At 41.0% G+C, this 24,185-nt stretch overlaps 1 protein-coding gene across 4 annotated transcripts; it reads right to left on the minus strand.

Annotated features, from left to right (window-relative positions):
- Positions 1 to 626: 626 nt before the first annotated feature.
- Positions 627 to 23,940, minus strand: TFG (trafficking from ER to golgi regulator). 4 transcript variants are annotated; one of them, XM_030961136.1, is made up of 9 exons: positions 23,784 to 23,940; positions 21,396 to 21,498; positions 19,557 to 19,764; positions 12,891 to 12,974; positions 11,866 to 12,012; positions 10,227 to 10,394; positions 7,819 to 7,959; positions 3,822 to 3,911; positions 627 to 1,407 (listed from the first exon to the last, which is right to left on the minus strand). In XM_030961136.1, the coding sequence occupies exons 3-9, from the start codon at positions 19,738 to 19,740 to the stop codon at positions 1,049 to 1,051; spliced, it is 1,173 nt and encodes a 390-aa protein (XP_030816996.1). In that variant the 5' UTR covers positions 19,741 to 19,764; positions 21,396 to 21,498; positions 23,784 to 23,940; the 3' UTR covers positions 627 to 1,048. The 4 variants fall into 4 exon arrangements, with proteins under 4 accessions (XP_030816996.1, XP_030816985.1, XP_030817011.1 ...); XM_030961125.1 differs by having other exon boundaries at positions 627 to 1,410; XM_030961151.1 differs by lacking the exon at positions 10,227 to 10,394.
- Positions 23,941 to 24,185: the final 245 nt, after the last annotated feature.

A 24,185-nucleotide genomic window follows, 5' to 3' on the forward strand; every position in this document is an offset into this window, starting at 1 on the left:
GTCTTTAGGAGAGCTCAAGCAGCTTGTGCCAGCTCATTTTTTTATTCCTTGCTTAGTTTTACATATTCCTAGAATCAGCAAAATGGAAAATATTAACTGGGGGAATGTTTTGCCCTCTGCTGTAATGTGGTCTATTGACTTCATTACATCCCTTGATCTGCTTTTTCTTGGCTTAAAATTGAGTCACTAGGATTGCACTCCCAAGTTCTTCTGGGTGGCAAAGAACCTGTGGAAAGCTGGGGTTTTTTTAAGAGCTCTTTTTTTAAATTACCCATTTGGTTTAAATTTTCAAGTAATGAATGAATTCTCTCCCACACCTTGTTAAAGCAAAATTGATAAGAGGCTTTAAGATTTTACGGATTGGTTTCTAACTATTTGGTAAAAGAGTCACTTGAGAATTAATGACAGCAGACAGCACAAAACCACCCCCTGCTGTGAAACCTCTGTGAAAGCCATCTGCAGTCCCAGCACCTCTCCCTTTACACACCCAGAAATCTGCCTCTCCTCCTACACAGACCCCAGCACCGCTGCTCTTCACCACGAAGTCTTTGCATCCAGCATGCACACTGGTTTTAGCACAGTTGTCTTGTTCAGTATTACCTAACTTCTAAAATCAAGATCAGGCATTTAATAGATTCAGGGTTTTTATTAGTTTTTCCATGTGAACATTACAATTTATAATACATCATATCTAGTCTGACCTCCAGAATGAATCTAATTTAGTACATCATGGTATTAGTAAGAACAAGCCTGATAAGTGGGCTAAACTTCCAACTAGTATCTTCATATCCTTCAGACAAGGCAAGCTAGAATGTCAATCACTTTACAGACATTTAAGTAGTGTTTTCCAAAAACCACCCAGCCCCAAATTAAACTAGGAAGCGAATACAATTTAAAGCAGGAAAGATTTGGTAATTTCCCTCCCCCCAGCAGAATTTAATTAACAGCTATAGTTTTGCCTCATTACAGTTTTGGAATCTCAATTAAAAATTCTGGAGTCTGTCGGGATGGAATCGCACGTGTCAGTCGCTGTCTTCGGGGCACCTCCTTAGCGGTAGCCGGGCCCGGGCTGGGTGTATCCCTGCGGCCCGAAAGGGGGACGGCTGCGGGCGTAGGGGTTGGGCCCGCTGGGCGGGGGGGTCATGGTGCTGCCGGGTGGGGGGGTGAAGCCGGGCCGCGGCTGGAAGGTGCCCGGGGCCGCCTGGGAGCCGCTGTAGGCGGCAGGCTGGGAGGCCTGTGTGGTGTAGGGCTGCGGGGGGAAGCTGCCCGCCGGGTACTGCGGCGGCTGCTGCGCCGGCAGCTGCTGCGTCTGCCCCGGGAAGGCAGCGGCCGGGGCCGGGGCAGCCGCCTGGCTGTAGGCCGGGAACTGCTGGGCTTGCTGCGACGGGGGCTGCTGCTGGCTGTAGCCTGCTGGAAAGGCAGAGAGTAAGGTGGGATGAGAGACACTAAGGAGCCCTGGGTGCCTGCAGAAAGACCTGCTGTTCCTAATGTTCACAGTGACAAACGCAAAACGATGCAGGAAGCACAGAAAAGGCAAACCAAGCGTGAACTGCGAGTTTTCCTGTCTTTCACATAAGCGCACGGCCGGGGTTTTGGTGCACACCGCGGCAGCAGAGCACACTGACAACAGCTACTATAAAACAGTTTCCCTGTGACTGACAAGAAATAAAGAGAAAAAAAAAGGCAAGTAGTCTTTTCCTTAATATCACACAAAAAAATGAAGTCTTCATTGGCAAATGAGGCAAAATTCAATCCTTTTCCCAAACAAAATCTCGAAATTAAACTGTCTTGACAATACTCTCAGGGTTTTATATTAAAAACATAATTGGTAAAATCATAGGTGTTTTCAGTTCCTTAGTGTTAAATATGGAAAGGTCATGTAGAACAGAACACTTTAGCACAAAACTTCCATTTACACGTCTCAAATTTGATTTTTCTGTATAACACTAGCTTCCAAAGGGAATTTCTCTTCTCAGAAATTTTAAAATGGAACAAAGTCCTTTCATGAAGAAACAGCTACTTTTATCCAACACACCTGCAGCTACTTGCAATGAAACCTCTCCAGTGACTGGAATCCTGTCAGCATTAAACACCAGACACACAAATTATTAAGAGTGCACAGCCCTAAATGGAAAGAGTAAGGGTAAGAATGCACTGCAGTAAACTCACCTTGAAACTGGGATCAAAATTTACTCATGAGACAAACCTCTGAAGGGTCCATTTTTACACCCATGTATAAATAGCCACTGTTGCCTAGTAGATCTACAAGAGTGGGAAGGTATCCTGCTCTTGGGGAGACATGGGTTTGAAAGGAGACAATACTCATGAGAACTAAAGCAACACAAACAAAAAGATCCTATGACTCAACATCTCCAAAGGTTGCTGTCAAGAAGTCCTCAAAGCAAACTCTGTTTCTGAAGATATTGTGAACTTAGTTATGACAGAGGTGCCCAGGAAGTTTCTGGTGGCATTTCATTCATACTTGACAATGATGTTGGAAAGCAAAACTCACATTGCACTACAGTTTTCACAGAAACATCAGTAAAATAATGGATTAGACAATGGTACGATATGTCTAGAAAGCAGATTGGAATTCCTTTGTTTCTCCACTCAGTTTTTAAGCCTAGAGTGTCAGACAGAACCTTCTACTTCCAACAGGCTTGCTACTTCTGAAATTATACCTCAGTACATCTGTCTGTGTTCTAATTACCAATGTGGTGGGGAGAAATCTGCAGAGAACAAGATACCATTTCAATACTCAAACCAACGAGCTCTCACACAGTGCACAGGAACAAGGTCTGAGGCACAAACCTTTAGACCAGCTATTCTAGAGCTCTTATCCAAGCTAAGCATGGAATTTCTTTGTGAGCTCTGCAAATCTTCTCATCTATATAAAAAGTGATGCACTCCCACCGTGCACCAAGAAAAGGTCACATTGGCTCTGAGTCACTTAATGGGAGTCTTTTGTTTAGTTTAAGGAGGATTTTTTAAAACAAGGAATGATAAATGCTTTGTATCATTTTCTAAAATTGTTAAGCAAAATGCAATTTGTTACAGAATCTACTCTTACACGTTCATCCCTACACCTCATCTGGATTGTCATTCCTAGCATATACTATGCATTCCTAGATGCCAGCTGCTCCTGAAGGAACTGAAAGTTCTGAGTTCAAGTTTATTTTGGGTATACACCAAAGCCAGCTTTTCGTATTTCACTGCACATAAACCTCTAGTGCACTAAAATATTCTTCTGCTGAAAGTCTACTGGCACCTTTACTTAAGGTATCAGCAAAACCAAAAGCTAAAAAAGAAAAACTATCACTTGAAAGTTTCTCTGGGATTTACAGTATATCAATTAGCCAAGGATTTACTGAATGACAACTACAGTGTTTGCTCCAGTAAATTTTGGACACAGAGATCATTCTAGATGCAAGAAATAGGGGCCATCTTTAGACATCTTTGATATTTAAGGAAGCTAAATTGGGATGTCTAGTCACTTACTAGAATCCCATGACTGCAGAATATAATCCTGAAGGCTGCTCACCCTTCAGGTGATTCATTTTGCCTGCCTTTCTAACAAGGCATTCTGCTGATCAGTAACGACGTCTGCCTTTGGTCACAATCAAGCAGGACTGAACTCTGACTACATATTAACAACTTAAACAGCTACAGCACTCTCTTCCTGGCAATTTCTGAATTGTGCCAGTTCCCACAAGGAACACAGGCACCCGAGCAGCTCAGCACCCTGACCTGCCCCACAGGGCCAGGAACTGAAGCCTGACAGGGTTGGGCACTGCAGGAGCTGCTGCTGCAGAGCTGCTTACCTGGGTACTGCACGCCGTACTGCTGCTGGGGCTGAGCCTGCGGCTGCTGAGCAGGATAACCAGGCTGCTGGTACTGCTGATACATCTGACCTAGGGATTAAAAACGCATTTCGATGAAGCCCAGTACCCTGGTGCATTACAGTGAACGATACCCTGACAGTTCAACATCACAGAAACAAACCCAGTGACATCAAAGTACAAATTTTAGTTTCTGAAACATGCTGCTCTGACTAAATTAAGTTTATCTAAAGAGGCTTACTATTGCACATTTTCAGAGGCTGCCAGAATCTATGCACCTTAGTTGGCACTACTCTGGTGGGTAACAGACCAAGAATCTTTAAACATCTTCATAACTGCTCCAGAACTTACACTGTAAATTAAGTACTTCAAAAGTTAAACATGTCCTCAGACTGTCTGTTTAGATTAGCTTTTTAAGACCATTTCTGCAACCAAGTACTGTAAGCAAGTGGTACATTATTTATGCTGACCACATTTTCCAGATAAGACATCCATCTCTTAGCATTGCCAAGTTTTCTTAAGAGACCCAGCAGTATACACCAGAAGCAAAAATAACACCATATATTCTTAAGCTGGGTAGTCCAAGTCAATGCTTATTTTTCCTACATTCACTGTTTTCAATTTCTTGGCCAGAAGAGGCAGAATATTTGTTTACACAACCTACGGGTCCTGTTGAGGCTTTATGCTTCTGCTGTTTTTCAATCTAGAAAGTCAGTCAAAGAACAAAATCAATTATATGCCAAAACTAAAGCTTAGCTGAACTGAAGCAGACATGGAAACTTTACTATTATGAAGTGTTACTGTACTATTATTCATTCTGCAAAGATCAGGAGACTGTATAAATAGACTGTAAACTCTATGTTCAGAGCTGCACAGAGACAAAAGCAACTCGACTCTGCTCCAAGTTCTCCCAGACAGACCCCTGTCCACAGTGATTTAAAGTAACTCCTTATTTCTTCTTTTATCTGTATTACTTGCAGCTGAAAGTAACAGTATTTTATATTCACACTAAGGTGTTTAGAATACTTTATACAGATGCAGTCACTTAAAATATTATTTGGTGTGCAATTATTGTGGGATGATGAGTGCAAAACACAAGGCTTGAACAGAATTTACGCCTGTTAGCTTGATAATTAAGAATTACAAACTCAGAAAGTTCTCTTTCTGAAGCTTATTTGACATGGGGAAGTTCTGGGAGAATAACCAGCAGGCTGCCTATCTTGGGATATTTCCTACAGGCTAACAGAGAGACCACACTGGCACCTGCTGGAAATCCCAGGTAAAGAGCTAGCAAAGAAACAGCATGGAGTTTTACCAAACGTTTCTGAGAAGGTTTGCTGTCTTCTCCAGGGCTGAGGTGTTAGTGGGGAACAGAGAGATGCTCCAGTGCCATTTAAGAAAACATTCTTAATTTACAGCCATGAATACAGGCAGGGATACTCTAGGTCCTCAGACACAGTGTCTTTTCTTTCCCTGGGTTTTTATTCTGAAAACTAGATGAGCTACAGCACTGATGTCTGGTTTTGTACTTAGCAGTGCTTATTGCAGTGAAAGGTCTGCCAGCATTGACCATTGTTCCTGTGCACTGAAAAAGACTTTTAGTCTGATTCAGAATACAGACCATTTACATATATTCACACAACATTCTTTTCCCTAGAAGATCATGAAATGCTTATGGGACTGAGATTTCACATGTATTTCAGCAGAGACTAAAAAAGCATCCACATCTGTATATAATTGCTTCTTGTGTGTGTTTAGGACTGAATTTAGTGATAGAAAAGCAGAGGCCACAAGACACAGCATTGTACTAGAACATTTTTGCTGGATTAATTTAATTCAAATTAGTGAATGCTGAAAACTTCTCAAGGGAGGCAGCCCTTCAGTAGTATCAGCACACAGAAGTGAGGTGACTGGTTATTAGGCTGTTATGTGTGACTATCAAATCATAATCATCACAGTGTTTACTGGCAGAGAAAGCCATTAATAAATAAACCCTGATACACCAGAATGACTGACACATGATTGGCATCACCAGTCATCTTCAAAGTACTGGGAAAGTGTGTGGGGGAAGCAGAGCTTGGGGAATTTTGGGTTTTTTATGAAGTGAACTAATAATTTCAAATTAGTTTCAAAACTATTTTCTAACAGAACCTGCTGTTCACGAGCAGGGCCATTTATGTGAGTCCATCCTGGTGAAAACCAATCAAAACCTATCCAAAGTTCTGCTTGGGGGGAACAGTAGAAGTCCCCAAATTACCCCTGGACTGAGGTGCTATCAAACCTCAGTGATGTATAGAAAACTGCTCCATGTTTCAAAGAAAAGTCTTTGAACACTTTGGAATTAAATTGATAATTGCACTTACACTATCCAGCTGTTTACCACATACATACCACGCACAGCATAAGCAATGTATCTCTAATTTCTAATGAACAAGGAGAAAAGTTACTTCTGATCTCTTCCCAAAGACTGAACCACAGAGTGAAGAAAATATAATCAATACTTAAAAGAGTGCAGTAGCAGTAATAAAAACTACATAAAGCTACAGATCATACCCGTTAAAATTAGTACTGTTGTACTATACTTTCCTTCACCCAAGTTTAGAAGAATCACTACATCTACTCTGACACATGAGCCTAGATAACATCTTCTCCCCAAGTAAGATGAGTTTTACTGAAACAAACACTTTTCCCTTTCCCTGGTGTTAGCAGCCATACAGGATTCCAAGCTAGTGTTGCTAGTGCTTTTAAGTGCTTCACTTCTTTGTTTCAATTCCAGTTTAACAACAACACTTAAAACTTCTTACCTTACTGTATTAAACTAAAGTAAAAAATTAAATTCATAAAATGCAAGTTCAGTAGCTGAGAATATGGTTTCTGAACATTAAGTTTTCTGGCTGCCAATAGAAGAACCTGGAGCCCTTTTTTGCAAAAGTAACTTTTAGACATAAACGCCAAACTGCTCTATCTTTAAGCTACAAAGATGTCTCTTGCTATGTTATAACACTTGACTAATAAGCGAGAAAAGGCTGAAAGCAGCAAAATAAGTGTTTCATAAGCTCCACTTCAACCAGCAGTATTCATTTCTCTTTAAATATTATACATAAGTACCAGCTGTTCAAATGCTGTGCTCGATCAAAATGTTACTTTTTCCCTTCAGGCAAGACAATCCAAGTGACTGTGGATACTGTGATCACTATCTCGCACTTGTCTGAGCATCAGTAAAGCAAGCATCAGGGGGCTCTCATGTGTGCCTACACCAGCACAGAAAAAATTTTATATTATTCTTCATATGGAGGAAGAAGTAACACAGCAGGTTATTTCACAGACAGTTTAATCCAGAAGTGTGAAGGTCTGAAGGCTCAGCGCACTTAGAAGATAGGACCAGAAGAAATGATGCCCAAATGTAGGAAACCTCAGAATATGTAAATTTTGAGAAGTTAAATAACTTTTTTAAGGGCATAGTGCAAACAAATCTGAATACCAGAGTTAAGACCTTAATTTTAAAGGAGAGCCAGCCGAGCTCTCAGGAGTTGTAAGGAAGTACCATGCATTTAAGACAGTTACAGGGTTTAATTTGACTAGCACAGAGCCATACACAAAAAGGAAGCAATGAAATACTAGCTCCAGTCTGTTAGATAGAAATGGTGAGTAAACAAGTTTTAATACATAGTAGACAAGTCCACAAACTGTGAGTTGAGAGAAAGCTTGACACAACACACAGTGTATGACAAGAGCACAGATGCAAGCAGAAAACAGTACCACGAAAATTCTCTCGTGTTACACGACCCGCCCTTTCAAACAGAGCCACTGCTCCATCTGCTGTTTCTGTCGGGACCAGCACGGGCAGCAAGGACAAAAGCTGCTCTGCCTAGGGGCACACACGGATTGGCAGTTTGGTATCCACTTGGGGTCTGCTAATTCAAGGCAGAATCAGACAACATCCTTCACATCCTGGACAGTAGAAAAGCACCCTGCTTACCTTCCACCTGCCCCGTCTGTGGCTGCGTGCTGGGGTAGGGTGGCTGCTGTGCCTGGACCCCAGGGGGATGGGCTGCAGAAGAAGAGGAAGCAATGCTGTCCGGTGTTCCTGACCGCTCCTCTGCAGGGGCACTGGGAGGTCCTAGAGGAGCAAGAACAAAATACAGTATGTGAAATGAACATCAAATTGGAATTAAAAAATTCTAGATCCCTCCCTTGCAATGTTTTTAACATTTTTTCCACTTCAGATTTACATGTATGTCATACCCAAGCTAAAACTAAGTGTATATTTGCACGTCGAAACTTTCATTTGAAAATACTGGGAGGGGCAGGCAGAGGGGGCAGAATTTTCCACCTATCTCTAGGTCACTCAGATTTCATTCTTCTGAGGAACCTGATTCATTTGTGAGGTAAAACCCTTCAAGACAGCATATTTTTTCAATAGCTTCAAGTGTTAACCTTGCACACACACACACTGAGGAGTTGCCACATTTGGACACAACATGAACTTACCTATTTTTTCTTATCTGGAGGAAAGGCAAAAGCTTGCATGGAGCTATCCAAATGGATTAGCATCTTGCTGTGAAACACATGGACCAGGCCACAAAGTGTTTTACTGATAGTCAAATAGCACGTGAACAGAAAACCTCCAAAGAGGTGTTAAAATCACAGTCCCAGAAAGGATATGGCAGGTTCTAGTCTAAAAGCAATTGTCTGCTCCGCTAATTCTGAAAATATTCAGCTGACACCCAAAGACAGCATGGAAACTGGGCATTCAAATTTTCTCTACATTAGTAAGAAGTTCTGAAACACACATTTGAACAAATATAATATACTACAACTTAATGCAAAATATTTTGTTAGAAACAAGGGAGCTTAAACCTGGATCTTTCCAACTGTATGAATGCTAAGAGACACTACTTTCAAATACACACTTTAAGTTAAGCACAAGTACTAGAACTGCTGCCAATACATCTGCAATTTTAAGATACTTATATTTACGCAATATAAATATGCATCCAACAAGTCCCTGATTGTGTTTTCAGGTTAACCTTATTAGGGGAAAGTTAATTAAATCTGCCTACTACTTGATTGGCACTTATATACATAACTGCAGGATTGCAGCTTTAGAAATGGGATTTCTTATACCCTGCTTAAATGGTCCTCTGGGGAGCTCTTTGCACATTCAAAGAATGGTCAAGTAATTTCCCTCTCTCAGAATAATTATGGAGACACAAATATTGAATTACCACTGATCACAACCACTCATTCAAAAATTAACTCATATTTTCTGCCAGTTGTGCTTCACTTGCTATTGTTTACTTGTTCAGACAGCCCACTGCAAGTTTTCATCTGGTTTGTGAAAGAACCATGCTGTGACAATACCCAAAATGTGCCAACGAGGAAGAGATCACACAATAGGCCTGGTCCACAGACCTGTACTTCATATTGAAGTCAACCACTGTCTGTGGGTACAACTTTAGATACTGCACAGTCACAATCACACAGATTGTGTGCAGATCTATTACTTTCACTCCCCTCTTTTGCCATGGCAGGCATACTGGAGAATGACCTCCAGCTCCTACTGGTTTGTTCATCTGTATCATTACTTCACACATCATATAAACTCACTTGCTCTGGAGATGAGAGTACACAGCAAATCCTGTCAGCTAACAGCAGTTCCATTCTCATGTTTCAATGAACCACTAAACCTTGCCAGGCCTGCACAGGTCCTGTGCAAAATCACTTCCCTAAGTTCTGCATCACACTCCTTATCACATTCTACACTGCTTTTCTAGCTTCAGTTATCCTGTCTCAAGTTGACAGCATTCATTTAGTATAGTCAGTTTTCATATGCTTAGCATTCTATTACTAGGGCCAGCAGTCCTTCAGTTCTTCAAAAATAAATGTAATTCAGACAAGTATGTTATTCCTTTCTGTTAACAGTAAAAACGTTGATTCTATTTACTTCTAAAATGAAACAGAGAAAAGGTGGGATCATACTACACATTCTGAATGACCCAAAGAGCAGAAGCACAGGCCAAGAACATGAACTGCAAGATCAAACCTTAAAGCAGAGAGCAGTGAGTTCTACTATCATTGACAGATACCAATTAAGTTAGTCCACACAACAGCTTTAAGTAATTACAATTTTTTAAAAATGAAGCCATTTTGTACTCTAAGCTAAAACACAACACTAAAATCAACAGCAGCAGTTCAATATTTTGTATACGAAAGTTAGCACATAGACACAACACCTTAACATAGCAAGTTTTAGAATTCTGAAGACATAGTGAACACAGAACACAGCTTAATACATCCAACATACAAATGCTTTGTGACAAATCAAAACTGGAGCAATTGATTATGAACAGGTTTAGCTTTCCTTTTCACCAGCCACATCCTTACCTGACACCTGATCATCTGTCAAGCCAAAGGCTGACATGACATTCTTGCTGATTTCATCCTGGTTCTTTAGCGGATCGAATGCAGACATGCTCGCTGCTATAACTTGAGTGGATGGCTTAACATTAGCGTCAGCAGCAGCAGGCTTTTCGTCCCTACCATCTACAGCATCTACAAAGCAAAACGCCCGGTTACCAGCTCTCCAGAACTGAAACACCAGCACACACACACACTGCACTGCAGCAATCGCAACACCGCACAGCTGGGGGGCTCTATAAATGTAACTGTTGCAATGTGCAAGTTAGGATAGCAGTGAAGTATCACTGATGTATCTCAAACTAGGATAGATCACAAAGCTTGGGTTTCTTTCACAGTTACTCAAAGATACACTAACACTGTGGACTATCAATATAATATATCATGAGTTCTGAAATTCAAAGGCACAAAGCTCCTGCTTCAAACAAATGAACTGTCCACAAAGAATCCAAAATTAGGAAAACATACAGCATAGTTCCAACTTATTATGGTGCTTTTTCATCTGCAGTTTCTGGTTTGTACTCTACCTTTCTCCACTAGTTTCTCCTAAGCTGACAGGTGAGGTTGAGATCTTTGCAACTATACGCATAGCTGAATTGCTCAGAAATGCCTTACCTAAGAGTTATACATTTTCTGTTAAAAACAAACAACTACAGATAGATACAGACTGGCTAGTTTTGTTTACACTCTTAGATCATCACTCTAACCTCCTTTCAAGTAGTTTGTAACCAGAATCCATGGTATTCCACTGAAATTACAAATTGCATGTATTGTAGGAACAGGGCTGAGATTTTTTTAAGCAACAAAAGCAGTAAAATTTCAAAGTGCAAATACAAAAGCAACATTTCCTAAAAGGCAGGCCAATGTTCTCAGTTCACCTCTTTACTCAGGGCTTTACTGTACTTCATGGCTTTATGTCATTATTTTCTGTGTCTGGCTTACCTAAACTCCGTAGTTAAGCACACAGAGATACAATATTTGCAGTACAACTGCCCTAAACTAGGAATTCAATACCTCAAAACTGTTAGAATAAGATTTTCTTTCCCATTTTGCCCTCCCCCAAAAATCCTTTCCCACCCCTACCTGCACCCTTGTGCTGCTTACCCTGAGACAGCTCTGATGCTGGTCTGAGCGCAAAATGTGTAGATTCAATTTCCTAACCTGGCAAAAAAAGTGGATATAATTTTTGCTGAATTCACTTCTTACTGTTTTAGTGAATCAAACTTGCTTAGCAACACAAGATAAGCACCAGAGCTAGCCCAAAGTAAGCAGAGGGACTACTCAACTGCGAGCAAGAACTCTTCAGCAACAACAAACTATTAATTTGGCTAAAAGCCCTCAAAAGACATTGCTGGAGTTCACAGGTGTTAGTTACAGTGTTTTCATACATTGCAACAAAACCTCAGATTCTGAAGTTCCATTCCTAAGTTAGTTCACGGCTTTACTCCAGATACATCGAACAAAAATCCTGTCTCTGAAATAACTAAAGCATTAAAAATTAGGTTCTGGGCCATCAAGCAACAATTAAAAATTATCCATATTTCACTTTGTAAACAGCACACCACTCTGCAAATCAAAGCAAACAACTCTTTGCCAGGCTGCCTACCACTCTCAGGCAGGTTAGTGGAAAGCCCTGGTTCCGCTGGCGGTTCTATACAGTCCAGTAAACTATTGACTTTATTGCGAAGTTCTATCAGCTCTCGGCGCAGGTACTTCACCTGGTTGGATTCTAGAGGTCTTGGTTGGCCATTCACTGCAAAACAGCAATTAGATAAAACTTAAGACTGTAGTAACATCCAGTTTAAGATGACCAAAAAATTCCAACTTTTATTTGCTTGTAGCATCATCATCCTTTGCCGAGTTTAAAGTGACAAAGTTTAGTCTACACAGAGAACTCATTCTAGAGCTTACTGTTCCTTTAATATAATCTCAGTTCAGGAAAAGCTAAAAAGTACCAAAGTCCACAGTTAGTGTCTGCATTGTTTACTCATTTCCCTGAATATACCCTGAATGATACAGTGGTTCTGGAAAGTGTCCCTTTAGAACTAACACAGTCCACATAACACTGCTGCGATTCATAAATAAGGCCAGTGTCCAAGTTAAAGGCTTGGAACTACATGCCAAGTTACCTATGGTAGTTTGAAAATAAAGAACTTTTGCACAAAGGCTAAAGGATAAACGTTAACATCTATTCAACTCCAAACAACTAACACTAGTTTGGAGCAGTGCACCACTGCAAGGTGTCAGTTTCGAATTCTCATGCACCTGTGAAGAAAACCCCACAAATGTTAGAGTGGAAGAGAACATGGAAAAGGGCACTAAGGAAGAAAGAACCACTGATTACATGTATATGCACACATGCCAAATACTTTAATGCTTTTTACACTTTGAGCAAGTGTAAAAAATCAGTAGTTTCCATTTCCATTAAGTCTCATGAAAAGGTCTCACGAAAAACAACAAGAGAAAGCAGGTATTATGTATTAACTCAGCAGTACCAACTTACTGACTGCAGTTTCTTCACCTTCTAAGGCGACAAATTAAAGTGTTTTGTACCTCTCAGTGAAGTCCATTGCCTGAATTTTAATAAATATTATTTAAAAGACAGAGAAAAACACAGTATTCTATACTTACCAAACAATGTCAGCTTAAGTATCCTACTGCACTGAATTGCAAAGGAGAGATCTGAGCTATCAAAAATTGTTATAAGATCTCCATCTGAAAAGAACAAGAAAAAGTTACATTAAAATCACAGCCTATGACTACTGAGCTTCACATCAGGACAGAAGTCTTCCTTCATTACTCAAAAATAACCTTCCTATTTGATTGTGAATTCACTAGAAAAAATCTTTATTATTTGAGTGCAAGAATCAGTGTGCAGAGAAATTGTGCACAGAAGGTAAGACAGAAGCATGAATGGCTCCAAAAGGGAATCTTCTGACATTAGCCCTTTGATGTTCCATATAGTTCATCATTCTGAAAAATTCGAGCTAAGAGTTCACCAAGTCCAACACCAGGAAGAATGATGCCACCAGTTATAAGTGAAATGCCTACACCAAGTGGCTCCAGAATCGTGCTGTTCATGAACAGACAAGAGTCAGATAAATGGCACAAGCCAACCCCAATTCAATTTTTAAAAACCAAAATAAAATTTCAAATGTCTAGAACACGAGTTGCAAGACTATTATCATTCCCTTGCTGAAAAACAAATTTCATGTATAGAAGTGAATAGTAAAGATCTCTTTCAGCTTTAACCCACAAATAAGTATGAAGACATGAAGATGCTAAAATAAAGAAAACTTCTCTCAAACAGGAATTTTACACAAAGTCACACCTCTTAGGCATGGAATTTCTTCCATGTCACATGTCAGAGGATCCTAATGAATTTGCACATTGCCATCTGTCCCAGAAACTATATTAGAACTGGATGGGATCATTTATTCTTACGATACAAAGCACTGATCATCTTTAATTGTATTAATCCTCAAAAGAGATAAAAAATTCCCATTAAGTCTGGTCTCTCACAATTTTTAAGATGAGTCAAGGAAAGCTATGTTAACATCTTGGTTACTCAACAAAATCACAACTAAAAGAAGACTATTGTCTTTGTCAGGACAGATTTTCTGGTGTTTAACATGTTCAACAGGTTATTCATAGCCTAAATGAACCCAAGCTAAGCAGTGCAAAGGAAAGAGTGAGAGCACATGATCAGGAAAACGTGTACTGGCACAAGGTATAGCAGGAACACTTCCTGCCTGAGCAGTTTCATAACAGAGGTGAAACACCACCGAGTGAAGTTTCACCTTGAAAAGCAACAGTGTTTAGATAAATGCCACACAGCTTGGAACAAAGCCAATTCCAGGCTGCCCAGACTCCTCCACAAAACACTGCAGCAAGGGGGCTCTGTGGACAGACACAGGAACATGTTTCCAATTACAGATCACTGCCTAAAAATTCTGAGTGTATATAAATTCCTTACACATTGGTGACAAGGGCAAACTGTATCTAAGTTATGGTTAAAATTTTCAAAGAAAATAATGCTTCAGTATGAATAGTAATAAAACGCATGATATCAAGTAGAAACAGCTCAGAATTTGAAGAACTACATATTCTAAGTTTGTCACCCATGACTACAAGTAACACCTCTGCAAAGGAAGGTTTTCTTAAGTACTATTAGTTAACACCTCACAGTGCCTGAAGTGTCAGTCTTCAAAGAAGGTGCTTTCTAACAAAATGAAGTTACAAACACTAATAAAGTGATGGCATATAAAGTAAGTTTCAAGTTTTCTTGAAAGAAATAGTGTTGCCTCTCAAGTTTTTTTTTTATGTCCTGTTTTTACTTTCACATCTGTTGATAGCAGTATCAGTCAGGGATTCTCTGAGACTGGAAAGTCTCCAGAAGCAAGGGCTCCAAACCCCACCAGGCAGCCTGTTCCAGTGACACACTGCCCTCCTGGCCAAAACTCATGCTCAACTTCTCAAACTGCAATTTCTGGCTGCTGCCATCTGGTGCTACTGCAAATTGCTCACATTCAATGGTCACACTGCACTCAATGCTCACAGTGCAACTCCCCTTCCACTGGTTCTGCCCTCAGCCCCCTCTGCAGCACAGTGAATAAGCCCAGCTCCCTCCAATGCTCCCACCTGCACAAAGCCCCTCCCTGTCCTCACCACACCCTGCTAAACCCCTCTGCAGCTTTTCCAAGTTCTTTTTGTCCTGGAGTGCACACATTAAAAGTGAGTACAGACACACAGCCTCCCTGGTGCCACCTTGCCAGTGCCAGGAAGAGGAGGCTCAGTGTCCCTGTTTGCCATTATGATCCATAACATGACTTGGACAATCAGACTTTATCAAAGTTAAACAGATCTTTTTTTACTTTGGCGGTAAAGAGGGGTATGATGAGGTGTGTGCTCCCTCCAACTCAACACTTTCTCCAGCTTTTCAGTAACCTTTCCGAAGTGCTGATACCAAAACCCACCGGTGTCTTAACACAAAACCCTTCTATTCCTTATCATCATGGTAACACAATAAATTGTAATTACTTCTCTGAGCAAGCCACAACATTGACAAACCATCCTTTGATGCTCTTCTGTCATACCAGTCAACATTCAGATTCACCACCTGAACAAAGATGCATGTTCTTAGCAGTCTATCCTGCACAGTGAAAAGAAAATGCACATCAATACACATGGCTTACATGGATTAATGTCACCCAAAAGAACTGGGATCATTCCATCCTAATTCTCCCTCACATATTTTAGCCTTTAGGTTGAAGGCATTAAGAATAATGAACAAATTTTCTATTTTAAATTGTTGGCAGAAAAAAAAAGGCCGTGAAGTACCAAGTACAGAATCTTGTTAGATGCATAAAGTCAGTTCTATGGTTCCTATAGACAGGCATCAAATTATTATCCAAGTAGAGTATAAGCTAGGATTCAAAAGGTATATGTCAAGTCACAGAAGTGTCTGACAATTTAAGTATATTAGATATAGTAAAAAAACTCTTCATCTTAAGGAATGCCAATGAAGCTTAATTCCTGTTACCATGACACAGATAGGATTACACAATGTTAATTATTTTCTGTTGAAAAATAAAACAGACTTTCCTTTATTTTTCCTTCTAATCTTGTTATTTTAGGAATTTATCTTTCTCATTTTTTACAAGGGACACCGCTTTCCCTCTCTACAATTTCCCATGTACCACATTTTCTGTTATGCCAATTCTAACTTTTTTCTTTCTATAAACTAGTGACTCCCTTAAACTAACCACTGGGCTGTGCAAGGTATTTCAGCATTAATGCTGCATCACCATGATGTATTCATAACATTAGAAATCTGACTCATTCCTTTGCCCTGCCAGCTGTTTCCTCATCTACTAAGCTTCATTATCTATTAGGCTTATCCACCCTTTTATTTCTCATTTAGTCCATTTTTAAAAAAATAAAAACAAACCACAAAACCCTACACAATCAAAAAACCACACTACATCAAAATGTAGTTTTCCCCACACTCTAGTAAATTTAACAGAGGCTGAGATTACTGACTAGCACAGCAGCTTGAATACATGCAGCATGAGTAAACAATCTTCTGTTACAAGGTAATGAAGAACAAGAGCAAAAGCCAATCTCACATTACACCCTGTTTTAAATTCAAGTATAACTTTAAAAAAAGTAAAGTTCCTGTTATTGGCTCCACAGGGCCTTTTAGCAAGTGTAACTCAGTTACATGGTGCGTTTAAGATGCAATTTTACTCTTTGATTCACACAAATTCACTGCTGACAGTCCTCTTTAGTTTGGGGTTGAGGTTTTTTAGCTGACATTGGGTTATGTGTGTTCAAGAACTTTAAATAGCACATGAAAATTTTCACATCTAGCAGAGTAATTTCCTTAGCTCAGGGGTTTGAAAGCTTGAATCTAAAACTTGACTTCAAAAGCAGCATTCAACCTGAGGCTTCTTTTCTCTGGTAATTAATAAAAGCCCCACATAACCTAAATATAATGTAGGAATATGGAGGGGTAGATGAAACATTCTTTGAACACTGAAAGACTGTGCATATGAATTCAGAGAAGACACAGATGGAGGTTATGGAAGTAGTGGACATCCTTTGATCAGTTTAAGGTATCTCCTCATAACAGATCCAGACAAGCGTTCCTGCAGGTCTGCAGGGATAAATAATAAAACAGAAATTGCTAAAATGTATATATTACTATATCTATTATATACATCATCCAATGCATCCAATGACTGAAACAGATTTAAAGAAGAACCTTAACTTAGCTGAAATGAAGTTAAGGATGTTAACACCTCTCATATCACAAGCAAACTGAAGCGTTGTTAACATTTTCCTTGACCACTTGCAACTAACTGATAGCAAGAACATTTATTTGTTTACAGTAGTGATGATCAGCTACCACACAGTTTGCAGCAGTGATGATCAGCTAGCATAACACACGCTGAAATCACAGTGGAGTAGTATACATTCTGTGTGGTGGGTTAACCCTGGCTGGATGCCAGGGGCATCCCACCAAAGCCATTCCATCACTCCCCTCCACAAATGGCCAGGACAGAGAACAAAGGACAAGATATAAGAAAAGGGAGAGATCACAAATCAATTACCCTCATGGGCAAAACAGACTCAACTTGGGGAGATTAACTCAATTTATTACCAGTCAAAATCAAAGCAGGATAATTCACCTTTCAACCCCTCTCTCCTTTCCAGCTCTATCTCTTCGTCCTCTAGTGGTGCAGAGGCACAGGGAACAAAGGTTATGGTTTCTGCCACTGCTCAGGCAGAGGAGTCCTTCCTCTGCTCCAGCCTGGGGTCCCTCCCATGGGAGAGTCCTCCAATGTGAGTACATCCTATTAACAGAAGTTCTCCAGGAACTGCTCCAGCGTGGGTCACTTTTCTATTGGGTGCAGCCCTTCAAGACCAGCCTGCTCCAGCACAGGTCCCCCAAGGGTCACAAGTCCTACCAGGAAACCTGCCTGAGCATGGGCTCCTCTCTCCATGGGTCCTGCCATGAACCTGGTTCAGCACAGGCCTCCCACAGGGTCACAGCCTCTTCTCAGGCATCCAGCTGCTCTGGTGTAAGGTTCCTCCACAGGCTGCACTTCCATGGACCTCCATGAGCACATTCTGCCTCACTATGGTCAGCACCATGGGCTGCAGGGGAATCTCTGCGCTGCTGCCTGGAGCACACTTCCTGCCCCTCCTTCTCCACTGACCTTGGTGTCTGCAGAGCTATTCCTCTCACATATTCTTGCTCCTCTCTTCTCTGGCCAAAACTACATCTGTGCCCTAACTTTTTTTTCCCTTTTAAATATGTTACCACAGAGGCATTACCACTATGTCTGACTGATTTAGCCCTGGCCAGCAGCATGTCTGTCCTGGAGCTGCCTGGCTTTGGCCTCCCCTGTAGCCCCCCCACAACCAAAACCTGGCCATGCAAACCAAATACAATTCTGAGACAAAGAAAACTAGAAGTGAAAGCAGGAAGTGTCTAGACTGTGAAAGACAACCAAAGAATGAAACTGTTATTACTGTCTCCATCATACATCATTATCTTATTCAGAATAAAACAGAGTAGTATACACCAGAACCCCCAAATGACCATATTTAAAGCATGGGTAAAAATGCAAAAAAAACCAAAGTAACTAACTTGATTTAATCTAGTGAAAAAGCATCCCATCTCCTTTCACCTTTCTCATTTCAGAAAGAAAAAAAATGTGGTGAGAGGGAAAACAAAACAACCACAAATCCACTGAGCTCCCTCTAACTAAAGATCAAGACCCAAAATATTGGTCAAGACGCAAGACATACACTACTTACAATTTTGATAAGCAGCATCTCAAAAACTTCATGAACCTCAAAAAATGTCTCAGAGTTATTCAAAGTGAAATTTTATTGCTTAGATATATAAACAGAAGTTGACATTTTAGGCAGCACAGGCAGCAGTAAAGTTTCCTAGGGCTATAGAGAGAAATGAACACGAATGCTTCAGTAACATGGCACTTTTTACTGTGCAACAGCATAATCTTTAAGAGACTTTGGATTTTAGCACTTCATTCCAAGTTTCATTTTATGAACACCATGCCTCTGTCCCAAATTAAGTAACTTATCCATGCCCCATTGACATTCAAAGAGGAAAAGCCCTCCAACCATAACTCTCTGTCTGTATGCATCTCAAAGGCTTATTCACTCCTCATTCTGTGGAAGTCCTTAAGGTTATGTTTGTTTTAACACTAATGATCAATATTTTCTTTGGAACAACCAATGTGCAACAGATTCAAATGGTCCCAGAGAGGAAAGATAACTTTTAATGCATTATTTCAAGCTAAAATTATTTTTCTAATCTTTACTGATGGACAAAAACAATCAAGAATTACTACCACCTAGATCAAGTTTTCAGTCTTACGAGAACTTGTGTTAGGTCATACATGCTTATTCTCTTTACACCTTCAAAACCACTGAAAACTCAAAAAAAAAAGATTAAATGAATGAACAGAAGAGAAAACCTGCAATCAACTTCTTGCAACAGCAAAAAGTGCATGTTCCAAGAGAAAAATTGAGAAAATATTTCAGGAAAGAAATGGAGGAAATGCTGTTAAGAAAGCATAACAAGAGATAAAGAAATATAGCTTCTATTGTCTGATCAAAAAGATTTCACAAGAAATCACTTGCATTTGCCCGTGACATTGGACAATTCTAAAAGGTGAATGTCAAAGTTTCTATCCATAGATAAACCATATCAGACCAAGAGTAGCCAATTAAACTGCAACAGTAGTAATTAAACCTTACCTTCATCTTTATATTTTATTGTGACTTCATCATTGCTCTGAAGTTTTCCTCTAAAAACTCTTTGCATCATTAGCACCAATTCATCATAGGTGATATCTTCATTATGAATAGGGATTCTCCTAATATCTTCCCCAAGCTGAGCTTTGATGATCAGCTTCCCACTTAAGTCCAGCTGCCCATTCATGGTGGATTCCTTATCACCTCAGACCTGTTAGCAGCAAAACATTAAGAACATTTCAGAAAACTGAAGTGTTAGTTATTTTAATCTATCTGATGACAGTTCTGAAGCTTTACATTATCACCTAATTCGATTACTTTTACATGCCCCTCCCTTATAAAAAAGAACAAATGGCTTTTTTTTTCATTTAAGAAAAGACTGCCAGAACAAATATGTCAAAGATTTCAGGCTCTAAGGTAGCTTTACTAAGGGGATCAAGCTGAATCATGCATGATTTTCTAAACTTTTGTGCAGAGCTAAACATTGGTTTTATCACACAAATGATCAGAACTCACTGAGGGGTCCTCTCCAGAAAGGAAGATATACAATTTTTTAATTTTTGAAAACTTTGATTGGGATACTTTAACCAAGATTTTAGACTTTTAAAAGCAGCTCAATAGACCACACATTAGCTACTCATTGGGCTCAACACATGGCCACAACAGTCTGTTACTCTCAGTGTTTTAAGAGGTGAACAACTGCTGCCACTGAGTATCTATCTTGTGTCCTAGCAGCACACAGCATATACTTCTACTATATCTTTAACATTTTAGTTAAGAAAATTTAAACATTACCACTTTGTATTAAGCATCTCTCATTTAAAAACACAAAGGCTTTACATTTAAAAATCTGAAACTACAGTGAAGTTACTCAAAAAAAGGAATAAGAGGGGAAAAAAAACCACAAAAAGAGATCCACATAGTTAGTCAAATGTCCCCTCCTATTTTCAAGTTTTGGACAGGGGCAAAACAATAGATCTGGAATGAGGAGCAACTAAAGAAGCAGTTATCTTAACATACAACATCTTGACATACAATTACTGGACATCTTAAAACATAAGCAGCCCACATCCAACTCAAGATTTTTGAAACCACATGCAGGCAAGTACATTGTTCATTCACTTGCACAAAAAGAACTCTCAGACATGCAGCTATTTTTCTTTCACCTTTAAGGATGTTATAACACAGTGCCTTATGAGAAAAATGAATTTTCCTACAGTCAGTCTATTTTTGAAGTACCGCACTGAAAATTCTCTCCTACCAGAAACAAGACACTCAGCTAAAGCCTTTAATACACTCCTTGATGCACCTCTTTATATTTAACTCTACTGTTTCAGTGACAATATTTTGCATTAAAAAGATGGAGTATAATGCCATCTTTAGACTGCAATTAAATTTCTGGAGGTCTTGGTAATTAACTTAATACAAAGCAAAGATTTCAGGCAAAGCCCTTTGTTTAGCCCAAAAAGACACAAGCAATTATTGATCAAAACTCGCTCTCCTCATCACATGTAAGAGGTAGGTGGATACAGCCTAACTGCAGGGAAAAGGGACCAGCAATTAACAAAGCCACCTTGCTGCTGAGGCACTGTGATCAAACTGTGAGCTTTATAGTATTGTTAATGCTCACTAATGCATTATTCAGCTTTTGCAACATAGGAGTCTTGACTGCAGGCACATCAACAAAACCTAATTAACTCTAAATTACATTTAAAAGCATAGGGTTTTGCACAAGTTGGTTGGTTGCTGGAGTTTTTTTTAATTTAAGCATTAAAAAATAAAACAGTATTGACCCACAGGTTTCCTTTAATCTCCTTTCCAAAAATACAAATTTATCATTACCTTGTTTGTTAAGTGATGCTGGATTGTTGGACAGGTTTCCCACCTCACTTCAGGGCAGAGTTAGGATAAGCCGCCATGCACTATCAATGCAGGGAACAGGAAGCTGCATCAGAAAATAAACATATTTACAGTCACACTTCCCTAGAATGACACAATTCACATCAATCTTTCACTTTAGAACATCTTAGTGAATATACTCAATATAAAAAGCCTTTGCTTTATCCATAATGTAACAATCAGATGTACACTTTTGAGTATTGTAGAATTTGCATTCATCTAACAGAGATCTCAGACAAGACTTCTAATTTTGTAATAAAATATTTTATTAATTTTCTAATGGCATGTAGGAATTCCTAACAGTAATGTATTCCTTTCCAGGACTAAGATCAAGAGATGATTTAGCATACAGAACAGTCCAATAGGGAACACCCCTGGCTCCTCCCTTTTGACCCCATGGGTGTACCCTTCTGGCAACTCCTCTCTTTCACATGCACAGCCAATTTCAACAATCCATAATCTGATTTTTAGATGATTCACTGCTAACCAGAGAAAAACAGTAGGTTCCCCTTTCTTCACATAAAGCTGGGCTTCCCAGCTCTCCTCTTCCAACTCATCTGGAAGTAAACTGGAACATACAGGATGAAGGGAGAGAACAAGCAAACCCCAGAAAAGACACAAAGCCACTGGCAGCTGCTCTCCTCGTCCTGGGTACGAAATGCTCCCCTTGAAAAAGGGTTGTGCCTGCTCCTGACAGTGAGAGACTGCTGCGACACACTAAGCAGGGGAACAGGAAGAGACTACTTTTCTGATGCCTCACTCACATTTTATGAAATAAGCAAGGCATGGCATGAAGATAGGGCCCCTTTCACCCCAGCCTGCTCCAGCTCCAGGTAAGTTTACTGCACTGGATAAATACAGATAATGCATCTAACAGTGCTTGAACCAAAGAGTTCATTTAGCTACTCACTCACACTGTTTAAGCATTAGATATGGGCACCGGTTTTGCTTCTTCAGCATTGCAATATTTGCTACTCAGGAACTGTTAACATTAAGAACTGAACCTCATCTCTAAGTCCTAAACATACACACATTTTGGTGGACACAGCTGAACTCCTGTGGCCTTTCAACAGATCGAATGTATCGTTCATTTCTTTGTGCAAGGAAAGGAGCTACTGTAATGCCTCATTTACCCACATGGCCCACAGAAACCTGCTGTCCATCTCCGACTACGAAAAGGTAGCAGGAGAATAAATGCACTTTTTTTTGGTCTAGCTGTTCTCCATTCTGCTTGAAGGTGTCCAGATTTAAAAACACAGATTCTAAACACTGCAATAGCTTGCAACTGTTATAGAAAACCATGTGAAATACTCAAATTGCTGAATTACACAGCACTAAAGCTTTTTCCCTCACTGTGACACAGCTGAATGGATGACTCCACTGAGAGAGTTTTACAGAGAACACATCCAGAATGCACACTAACGAGCTTTTTAACAAAAATCAGTGTCTACTTTCCTGGGGCGAGGACCAACCAACAAAAAAAACATTTATGTCTCCATCTTTCAGACTACAGACTGCTTTCCGTAAGAATCACACTGACATGTTTCTAACCTTCCTGGTGTACCACTTGCATTTTGCAGGTACAGACTTCTCCTCCCCTCCCAGCTCACTTTCCATTCACATCATGCACTAATCTAGGTGGTGCATGTGGACAGGGATTGCCCAATCTAGGCCAGTCACTTCAGGATCCCCTCTAAAATCAGCATCTCATGACCACGTTGCATTTCACTACCCTTTCTGCGCAGCAGCAGAGAAAAACAGCCTTGCCCAGGCGACTGAAGGACAGACACTCCTGCTTTATTTTTTTCCGTCAAAACAGGGTTAAGGATTAGAGTGACGCCGACAGAAACACGAGCAAGCAGAAGTGCCTCCCAAACGCCTCCCGAGAGAGAGCCATGAGTTTTCCCAAGGCAGGCGGGGGAGTGACGCGAGGGAGCAGGACGGAGAAGAGCTCTTTTCGGTTTTCTCCAGTTCCCATTCGGGCAGGCCCGGCCCAAAGGGGAACAGAAATCACAGCCAATCCCTGCCGGACAGTGAGGAGCCGGCAGCTCTTGTGGCTGGGTGACCCAGGAAACAGCGGGCCGTGCAGGGGCAGGGATCCCGGGATCTCCCGCTCCCCGGGCCCAGGAGGCCGCGGTCGCTTTCCGCCTCCCTCAGCCGCGGCCGGGGGACGCGAGGGGTCTCCCGGCCCCTCCGCCAGGGGCACCGCGGAACGATGGGGCCGGGAGGAGGGGGCGGCCGGCTCACCCCAAACCCAAAGCTGCCCCTCTCTCCCTCCTTCCCGCCGCTTCCACACGCGGCTGCTCCAGGGAGCAGCCCCGGCTCTCTTACTCTGGCTTCTCCGCCGTCCCGCCGGTGCAGCCCCCCCGGTCCAGCCCCGGGCACGGCCGCCGCCGCCACCGCCCGTACGTGGCAGGGCAGAGAGAAGGGGCCGGAGCGAGGCCGGGCCTGCGCGAGCCGCGCGCGTGCGCGCTGAGCCGCGCGGGGCCCCGCCCCCTGCCGGCCGACATGGCGGCTGCTCATTGCCAGTTGTGCCGCCTCAGCCCCGCCGCAGTGAGGTCGGGCTCTCACAGAGGGCTTCTTTCGAAATACCAGCCTTGGCCTTCGTAGGCTGGCGGTGCTTAGATAAAAAAAAACGGGTCGTAAAATTCGTCTGTACTTGTTAGACTTGGTAGACGCCCGCACACGGGTGTCTTTTATCCTGGTCATTCATCATTACTCTGGTAGCTGCAC

Source organism: Camarhynchus parvulus, chromosome 1 (genome assembly GCF_901933205.1).
Source record: "Camarhynchus parvulus chromosome 1, STF_HiC, whole genome shotgun sequence".
Lineage (NCBI taxonomy): Eukaryota > Metazoa > Chordata > Aves > Passeriformes > Thraupidae > Camarhynchus > Camarhynchus parvulus.